At 40.0% G+C, this 10,450-nt stretch overlaps 1 protein-coding gene across 1 annotated transcript in view; it reads left to right on the forward strand.

Moving 5' to 3' along the window:
* Positions 1 to 10,450, forward strand: part of RAPGEF5 (Rap guanine nucleotide exchange factor 5) — a 155,605-nt gene that overhangs the window by 17,846 nt on the left and 127,309 nt on the right. The window contains exon 3 of the mRNA XM_031057634.1: positions 9,355 to 9,405. Coding sequence (XP_030913494.1) covers positions 9,355 to 9,405 — 51 coding nt within the window. The remainder of the gene's footprint in view (positions 1 to 9,354; positions 9,406 to 10,450) is intronic.

The raw sequence follows: 10,450 nt of genomic DNA on the forward strand, positions 1-10,450 counted from the left end.
GCTTTCTTTTTTTTTTTTCATTTGGAAATGTGTCATGAGAAGGTATTTTTTTGACAACACAAGAAACATGTCAACAGAGGTACTTTGAAAAGCTTTTAAGTATGCAGACAATCTGCATTTTCCTACTCCTGATCTCTCTTTTAACTGTTTTGTTGGTGTCTTCATTTAGATTTATCTGGAAATAAACGGTGACCTGTCACTGTGAACATAGTTTTAATTGTAGTGTGAAATATCCAGTGCACATTCTTTTGAATGCTCCAAATTGTGTGCTATCAAATTATAACTTGCATCATTAGAAATATTAACTGCTACAAAAAAAATTTAGCAATCTCTGAACCCCCCAACCCATCTACTCTTATGCGTTGCCCGCCAGATCAAAACCAGACCAGATGCTGGTGGCCAGGGACACAAGGGTAGATGACAAAGACCATCTACTGTATTTATTAGGTGCTAAGTTTTAAAAAATATGAAGTACAGCAATATTTTTAAATGTTTTTGGTGACAGTCTGTACAGTGCCTATTTTTTACTGGAAGAAAGGGAGGATCCTACTTTCCTGTGAAATGTTGCTGACAGCCAGGAAGAATGAAATGCACTGGGAATTTTGTAAGGTAGCATTAGGAAATGTATGGCCTAACTGGCAAATGAGAGCACAAATGCTGCAATAAAGTTTAGTTAAGGAAGGAACATGAATAGACAATTAAGTGTACTCTGCATATTTTAATGTTATGTAAAGTGTGATAAAAAGCAGTAAAATTCTAATTCTTTCTTTTCATATTTAATGAAATCTCACTGCAAACATTGTATTAGCATATGAGTTGAAAATGTCCATTCTCTCTATAAGAAAGAGAAATCCTGTTTAAACTCTGTTTCTGTATTACAAACTATGCCCATGCAGTCTACAGTTGTAGATGACATGGGAATTGTGTTTTGCTTCAGCTGATGCATTTATGTGAACATGGAATTCACATGGTGAAGTTCCCCATTGCTGACACCCTTGAATTTTGTATTGTCATTTTTTGCAAGCATAGTTAACTTCCTTTTTATGTTGACAGAGCAGTGTCTCTGCTCTGTCAACATAAAAAGGATTTATTAGATGTGCTTTATGCCCTCATTCCTTGGATAGTTTTAATGTAGCATAAACAAATGCTTCCTCTGAGCACAGCTGTCCCTGCCTGCCTCCCTCCTTGTCCCACAGCCTGGCCTGTGCCCCTGCTGCTGCCTTGCTGGGGATCGTGTTTGTGTGGCTTCCCAGTGACCCCACCAAGGGAAACCATCTCTGTTGAAATGAACCTCTATTTAATGAGCCCATTCAAAGCCATTGGCCCTTTGGCTTGGTTCAGGACGTGGCTTCATGGACATGTGTGGAAGCACCAAGGAGAAGAGCGGCAGGAATGGGAAGCTGAAGCAGGAGGTGTAGAGAGGACACCTGCTTGTCAGGAGCCTCATTTCAGTGTACTGAATCTGATCATGGAACTCATCCTTAGCAGGAAGGTGGCTGTCTCCTTTCTTTAGTAACATAAAGTTCCTAACTAAGGTATCCCCTTCTGCTGGCTCACCACTCCTCCCTTTCCCTCAATCCAGGTGGGTGTCAGGATGCTGCAGCTTTGTTTGAGGCACAGGATAGCGATGGAGGAGCCTGTGTTGGTGTCTTCCTGAAGCTGGATTTATCCTGGGCTTTTTTTGCCGTGGTAGGACTGAGGAAAAGGGAGGAGAGAAACCAGCCAGCCCTGCCATATTTTCTTCTATGATATTCTTTTCTTTAATTAACTTCTTTTAGGCATAGAAAAGGACATTGAAAATAAATTTTGCTCTTGGACACTAAATTACACTCCTTGCTAGGCTCCAGAGGCTTTGAAAGTGGATGGTTTATGACAGATAAAGTAAAAATTAGTTTTGTTTGAAGCACAAACCCATTCAGCCATATTTAGTTTGCTAGGGACTGGAAAATAAAGAAATGCTTCTAAATGCATAGCTTTCCTAACTGTCCCTGACTCAGAAATAAGTCTTTAAACATAAAGGGCACTGCTTGTCTTTATAAAGAGCATCCATTTTCTTCTCACATCTTTTTCTGTTTTGGAGGAAGTGAGAATGAACCATGGGTTGTGGGTTTCCCCTTTGTGAAATAACTTATTGTGTAAGTTCTTTTTATACAGAAAACAGATGACAATACCTCCTTGGTTTTCTTTTGTTAGTGCCTCATTTGGGTTTCTCCAGAGAGCTCTTCAGGCTCATCTGGGAACCCTAAATTGCAGGCTCTGCTGAATACAGATTTTTCTTTTTACAGCTTTTTGACCTTTTTATGCTACACCTAAGTGTATGAAGTTTAAAATGATCGGGAGAAGATCTTTCCTTTATAAAAAAGATCCTTTATAAAGGATTTTCTGTTTAATCTTAAATAAATATTCATGCAGAGAACTGTCACATTGGTTATTCTTCATTACCTGTGAATTCTGACAGTGGGTTTCAAGTGGAGCAGTGGGGGAAGGTTGTTTGTTACAAATATTATTGGCAGAAAGTCAGGCATATTCTATGATTTCATATGAATGATATCCACTGAAAGTCAGCTAGCTTCCCAACCAACTCTGCTTGCTGTGCCTTAGCAACAAGAAAAAATCTGTTGCCACATGGAAACGGATTGGGATTCATGACAACACTCCCTATATCCAGCCACCTTCAAACAACGGTAGCGTTTCCTCTACTGAGCACAACACCCATGCCTTACTTCAGCTTAAAACAACTATCATTTAGACAGTAGCAGGTGATGTCAAATGCAAAAAGTTCAAAGGTGGAAAAGTGATAAATCATATTATTCAGTAATTTCTTGCTCCCTTCCCCCACTCCCTGCCTGGCACGAGTAAGCACTGGGAATAACTGGGCATTTACTCCCGCAGAAATGACTGCCTTCTTGTGTTGCAGGTTGAGGAGGGTGTGCCAGGCAGGTACAGCCCAGCTTTGTTTCAGGATTTGTGTTCAGATCAGGGCTAGAGTAGAAACTCTCATTATTGTAGCTGCTTGCTTTTAGCAACTCCAGCAAATCTTTTTGATAAAAAACCTCCATAGGTTTTTATCAGTTGTAACAGTTGCAGTGGTTTCTGTTGTTCTTATGGCATTATCATTGTCATGGTTCATAACAAGAGAACAAAATCTGGTTTAGACACAAATAATTACTTTTTGATTTGTGCATGGAGTGGGAGAGAAACCTGAGGGAAATTAAGTAAATACCTCTGGTGGATTTTTAAAATTTTTCCTGAGCCACTGTATTCTTAGAGCTGAATGATCATTGGAGAGAAAACTACAAGCAGATTATTGTTTCTGAGAGTGAATTTGTATTCAGCTTTATTTGTGATCCTTTTCCATATGCTCTCGTGTTTGGAATGTGGGAAGTTTCCAGCATGAGTACTTGTGAAAGTGTATTTTAGGTTTGGATGCTTAAATTCTTTTTGGATGTGGGTCTGAATATATAATTTCCTTTGTGATCACATTAGCCAATTTAGGATTCAGGTGTTGAGTAGTTGCAGAAATCCCCCTGTTGGGGAATAGAAATGATCTCATTACCAGGTAGTCTGTGCTACACCATGTGCATTTCAAAATGAGATGATTTTTTGTTCAGGCTATTTATATTTAGGAAATAACAACACTGAAGCATTTGCTTAATTTTAAGTATATTGAGTAATCCAGTTTGAAATGCATGAGTGTTATACTAAATTCTTTAGGGACATAGTGACAGTGCCCTGAAACTATGAACAATTGCTTTGTTATATTTGTGCATAACAAAAATGTTTCTAGAACTACCCAGCAGCATGGAGTTGATCATGGGCGTGTTTGCAAATTAAGCTCTGATACAACAGACAAATATTGATGAGTGTGTTGTAAACTGAAAGCAGGTAAAGTTTGATTGCACATTGCAAATTCCAAAGCACAGAATATTATGCTCATATTTTGGAAACACAACCAGTTAAAAACCTAGATGTTTGACAAATCTGGAGGGGAAGCTTGAACTGGGGAAGAAAAGCCATGATTCTGCCTATCCTCATTTCTGTTAGTTTCAAAATAAATCCCACTTTAGAAGATTTAGTAAAAGGAATAATCCTGACTAAAATAGAAATTCTTCCTTCCCATTTTTTGTCTTTTTTTCTCACTAACTGCGCATGAGTATCAGATGCCCTTAGAAAAAAGGCAAAACATTTCTGTTCCATATTTGAAATTATTATTCCCCTACAATTTCTATAGCCTCTTTTGAGGTGTTACATTATGACTTGTAGTGTAGACAGGTTGCTGGCTGCTACCACTGCACTAAATCCCAGCTGAGGAAAGCACTTGAACTGGAGCTCGAAGCACTTTTACTCTGTTTCTTTCTGAGCATGCTGGTGATTAAATTGCTAGCAGATGTACAGAGCATTGCTGATGCTACTGTGACTGCAGTGCTGGCAATGGCAGAAATACCAGCAGTTGTTGGAACAGCTTGGGCAGGAGGCGAAGCACAAGCAACTTGTAGGCAAGTCATTTTCCCAAGCTGAGATGTGGCCAAAGCAAAATCCCAGGTCTAAAAATAAGGAGAAAATTCAAATGTATCTCCAAAAGATATGACTAAATCCATGCTCTACAGTACCATTAGGCCTTGAGCAGAACATTAACCAGGTTGTAGTAAATGCACAGGGAGTGCTGTAGTGGACCCAGTTCAATGCTCTCCCAACGAAGGAACTAAGTCAGCATTTTACAGTAAGATACAGCTTGTTCTTTCCAATGGAGCCATTAGTATAGTTTGTTGTGTAGTATGTTGTGGGGTTCTTTCCAAACCTCTAAAAAATCAGTTTGTGCTGATATATTAAAATAGTATCATCGATGTCTTCACACGCTTAACTTTAAATAATGTCAGAAGTTCTTAGCTTGTTTTAAAAATAACTGTACAGTTGAAGCAATACCAATTTAAACTTAGGTATAGACTTTGCATGGTAAGATTAGTCATTAAATTAGCCTCTGCTTCTAAAACTCAACCTGGCATATTTAATTCTTTGGCTTATAGTTCTATAAGCTGATCATATAGATTATAGATAAATATTTCCTTCTGGTTGTTTCAATTACTTGCTGTTCACTTTATTTTAATCCTCCCATTCTTTTCACGTCATTACTCCTGATAATTTTAGTGATTTTAAATACCACAGTAAACTCCTTTATAATGTTTCCCAATTTCAGATTAAATTTTCTGTGGCGTATTCAGATTTGATACTAGCAGTCCTATTCCAAAACTTTCTCTGGGCTTCCTGTCCCAGCTGTCCTCTCCTGTCACATGCAGGTTGCGTTCCCAAGCTAGGACAATGCCATCCCTGTGCCATGTTCATAGTTCAGACTCTGGGTCGTCTAGCCCACAGGACCTGTCCCTGCCTCTTTCTTCCTGTATTCCCAGCAGGGAAGATGAAGCTGCCTGTGCACACCTACTCATGCATGATGGGACAGCCCTTCTGGAGGACACCCAGTGCTCTGGATCTCCTGCACGTATGGTCTTCTGTCCCACCACACGTGCTGCCGTACTCCTGTCCTCTCCCTGACATGGGGCTTGGCAAAGCTGCTCCTCAAGCGGGTGAGGAGGCACGTGGGCATGCCAGGGTGGCAGCAGCTAGAAAGCAGCACTTGGCGTGGGCATCATTAACTGTTCCAAGGGAGTTTTCATGAGAGATGAGCTGCTTGCTTGATGACTAATTAATTTGCTTTAAAAGCACATTTTGGCTCATTCTTAGAGTGATTTGAAATTGTATTTTTAATCAGTGTGTGTGTCAAAATAATTTTGGGGGAGCAGCCTATATTTACCAGCTATCTTCAGGGAGAAGTGGTGCTTCTCCAACAGAGGCACCCTAAAGCTGAGGTCTTTGAAGATGGGCTGGACCACTTATCCACTACCTCTTCCTCTCCTGTTGGCAACAGCCCAGTTTGTCCCCAACAGCCAAAGCAGTCTGCTGAATAGAGGTGTGCTCAGTACCTAATATTTATTGAGGCAAGTTAGAAAAAAAACCTGAAAAAACCCCAGGACCTATCATGGCAGCTAGGACACAAACATCCTAAATTTCTGTGTTAATTTCAGCCTAACTGCAGTGAATGTTTCAACATTACACAGGCTGCACTAGCATCAATGTGAAAGATAATTTTTTCTATTCCAGAAAGCCACTTCCTGTTTTGTTCTACTTTCTCCTTTCCAGTTTCTACTTTCTTATGCTTTTAGAAATTTTGGGTGGTTGGGTGCATGGCAGGCTAAATGTACTCTCATGGTCTCTCCAGTGTTTCATCTTTTCTCCACATTGATATGGGTCCAGCCTGCCACCAAAAAGCCATTGTCCTGTCCTCCCTCATCCCTTTTCAGGGCTGTGAATTCCTCCTGTCTTCCGTGCACCAGAGCTAGCACTGTGGTCTGAAGGATAAACTAGAAGTTTTGGGGTTTTTTCTCTACTGGTTTTCAGCATCAGACACCTTTTGCAGACTCCTCAGAATTTCTCCTAATATTTAATCTAAATTTACCCTATTTCAGTTTAAAAATATTACCTGTCCTGTAAATGATTAGCTGTCCTTTCACTACACTCCCTGATCAAAAGTCCATCTATGTCCTTTCTGTTGGCCCCCTTTAGATACTGGAAGATACTACAAGAGCCATGGAGCCTTCTTTTCTCCAGGCTGAACAGCCCCAACTCTTTTGGCTTGTCTCCATGGGAGAGGTGCTCCATTCTCATGCTCAGCTTAGTGGCCCTCCTTTAGATTTTGTCCAACAGATCCCCATCTTTATTATGCTGGGAAGCTGACAAGTGGATGCAGTACTGCAGGTGGGGGTCTCACAAAAGTGCAGTAGAGATGCAGAATCACCACTCTCAACCTGCTGATCCTCCTTCTTTTGATGCAGCCCAGGATACAGTTGGGTCATGTCCAGTTTTTCATCCACCAACACCCCCAAGTCCTTCTCCACAGGGCTGGTTTCAATCCACTCATCACCCAGCCTGTGTCCATGTTCGGGATTACCCCAACACAGGCACAAGACCTAACACTTGGCCTTGTTGAAATACACTAGGACTGCGCAGGCCCAGCTCTCAAGCCTGTCCAGGTCTCTCTGGATGGAATCCTTTCCCTCTAGAGTATCAGTCATGCCACTGAACTTTTCATCCCCAGACTTGCTGAGGGTGCACTCAATCCCACTGTCCAGGTTCCTATGTTAAAATGAGAATGTTAAATGATATGGTCCCTGAGGGACACCACTCATCACTGGTGGTCAAACACAGCCATCAAACCATTGACCTCAACTCTTTGAGTGCATCCATTGCCTTATCCACTGAGTAGTCCATCTGTCAAATCCATGTCTCTCCATTTTAGTGACAAGGATATGCATGGGATAGTATGAAACATTTTACACAAGCGCAGGTAGATTATATCAGTCTCTCTTCTCTTATCCATCACCACTGCAACCCTGTTGTAGAAGGCAACCAAATTTGTCCTTTTTGCTGAGCTTCATCTTATGCTGTCATGTAAGTGCACACTGCAGTACCAGTGTTCTCCTTGGGTGACCCTCCCTGTCCTCTGTCAGTGCCAGCCTGGGAAAGGAGCAGGGAGCAGGGAAATCAATGTATAAACTTTGACTGTGCTGCTGCAGTGAGAGAGGCTTGTGGAATGAAAGACTTGGACAGAAACCAAGGGAAGTGGTGGTATGTAGGGCTGCTGCAGAAGAGAGGTGTTAATGACATGCCGGCTAGGAAGAGTGAGTGGGATCTGAGGCAGTGTTGCGCTCTTCCAGCATCTTTGTTGGGCACAGGAGAGGGAAATTAGGCTTATATGTTACAGTATTTCCATATGGAGCTGCTGTAATGCATGGAACTACACTAAGGTTTGTGATGAGTGTGGAAGGGTAAACAGCGATAGATGCTTCTGGGGTTCCTCGTCCCTTCCCTTTCTAAAAATACAGGAACAAGAATACAGGGAGGAAAAAGCAGGTGGTGTTACTGAAATATGGATTCTGTAGTTCTTACAGGGTGTGAACGATGGGGTTTTTTTATGATTAAAATATACCAAGTGAGAATTGGATCCTTCTCAAAGCAAGGAATTAATTATGCTGCTTAGAAGTTGGAATAATGTGAGGGAGCACCACATGATCTTCCTGTTGTAGTGCCAGTGCACCTCTACAATGTCTTCTTTTCCACTTCCAGGCTTATTTAAAAATTAAGTGTTTATTGGTGTCTTATGTGGCTTGTAGTAAGATAGAAGTTGCAAGTAAGCATCAGTATAGACAATATCTTATTTTTAATGGTGACAAGATATGGAAGGATCATGGTGAGTAAGAGTGGGTTAACCTGGTTCTTGTGGAGATGTTTATCCTGTCTCTGCCTTTCAGACTTCTTGTTCACTGTGAATTTTATAATTTTAAAACCCAGTCTTTATTGATCAGTGGTAAGATTTTGGCATTTGCATTTCCCTGCTGTGAAGACTTATTTGTTGATTTTTCTTTCTGTCTCCTCAAATATAAATCCTCTCTAATTTCATTGAGTGATCAGTTATTTTCATGTAACGTAAAGTAGAGCACAGAAAATTAGTCTTTTCTTTGTGCCATACTGCATAATTGCATTATGTCTCTTGTAATCTCTCCTTTGTAAGGTAAATAGTCACAGTCTTTTCTGTCTTTTCTCATATTAAAATTTATCAAATTCCTTTGTTACTCTTACTACTATTACTGTCTGAATCCCCTCTAACATTAGAGCATTCATTTCTTGAGACGCTGGTACCACTGCAACATGTGGCACTGCAGAGATAATGCTGATCTGCATTAGTTACCTCCCTGCTGGTCACCATTTTATTCACCATTTATCCCAGTTTCTTTTAACTACAGTTAAAAATTTCATTGAGAAGAGTGGTCTTCTTTGAGAAGGGTTCTGTCACCCTGAGGTGTCTTTACTGAATTGATAAAGTTTGCTTTAAAAGTATGTGTAATTACATTTTCTCCCTCTAGTACATGCTGATTTCAATGTTGAGCTCATCATTAAATTGTCTTTTCACCCAGTATTTTTTTGGTTTATCTTGAGATTCTTCACTGTCATTTTTGATGTTTCCTGACCCAATAATTGTGTGTTATCTATAGGCTTTGCCATCTCATTGTTCATATTCTTTTCCTGATCAAGAATAAATGTAATAGAAAACACAGAACTGAGTTTTCCAAACCTTTTTCCTGATGTGAAACAGTTATTATTTGGAGACATATGTTAGACTATTAATATGATTTGATAAATTCTTTTTATGTAGATTTCAATTGCTAAAAGACTAGATTGCAGCTACTTTATTTTTTCCATGCAAAAACCATAACAAAACTAACAGTCTACTAAATTATCTTACAGACCCTGTCCAGAAGAATTTCAAATCCCTATTTGGAAACACCTTCAAATAAGGTACTTGTGAACTTCTTTATAATTCTGTTTCATCAAACAACATGCAAGGAATGCTTCTGCTTCAGTTCAACTTCTTATTCACAGCTTTGAAGATACTTGTGAATGTGACCTGAAGTTAAATCCAGTTAAGAAGTTATCATTTTGTGTGTGTGTGTTACAAATCACATCTTACTATTACTGAGTTTGCAAACTGAATTGTTGTTAATTCCAGTGTGCACTTGCTTCCCAGTCACTTAAATGATAGCCACTGTTTAGCTTATTTTTACAGTATTTTGAGAACTCCAGTTTGCATGTCACAAGATTTTACTCTCTCAGGTCTCTTCTATGTGCCTTAAAAAGCTCCTAAACATAGGAAGCAAACAAACAAAAAGATGAAACCAAATGGCATCAAGTTATTCCTTTGTGTCACTTGGTGTGTTTTGCTGAGACAGTGAGGAAACACTGCAAAAGGAGCCCAAGGTAAATTCTTCATTAAGGAGTGGTACACAGAGTCTGAGTGGAACATGGTTTTATGGAAGACTGAGTTGGGTTCTGTTTTGACAGACACATCTGCAGCTTTGAGGTACAGGGCAGAAATCAGGTGTGGGGAGATCAGAGCTGTCTCCATTCTGAAAGACCATATCCTCCTGCCAATGCATGGATTAACTGATCTACAGCTATCATTGGAAACCTCTAAAGGTTCTGAACAAAAGTAAAAGACTATGAAATAGTCTTTCAGTGTGTATTAGGATTGAAATAAATTATTTAGCTGAAAAACATAGGAAAATATATTCATTTTAAACTGTGTCTGTGTGATTTTGGAATGGTTCCTATGTCTCTGCTTTGCTAGAATAACAAGTGTTTTCATCATTTGTCTGTTGTTCAAAGGTAAAGCTGATGGATGGTTAAACCTCTCCTTTTCTAGGGCAGCAAATCTAAAATCAGCCCAGCTCGTGGGGCACCTGCAACCCATGATACAACTGGCAGAAGCTGGGGTGCATTTCCTTTGAGACTGGGTGCTTGCTTGTCATTTACCTGTGAAGGAGGCATTGCTCAAAGGGAGGGA

Source organism: Geospiza fortis, unplaced genomic scaffold (assembly GCF_000277835.1).
Source record: "Geospiza fortis unplaced genomic scaffold, GeoFor_1.0 scaffold95, whole genome shotgun sequence".
In the NCBI taxonomy this organism is placed as follows: domain Eukaryota; kingdom Metazoa; phylum Chordata; class Aves; order Passeriformes; family Thraupidae; genus Geospiza; species Geospiza fortis.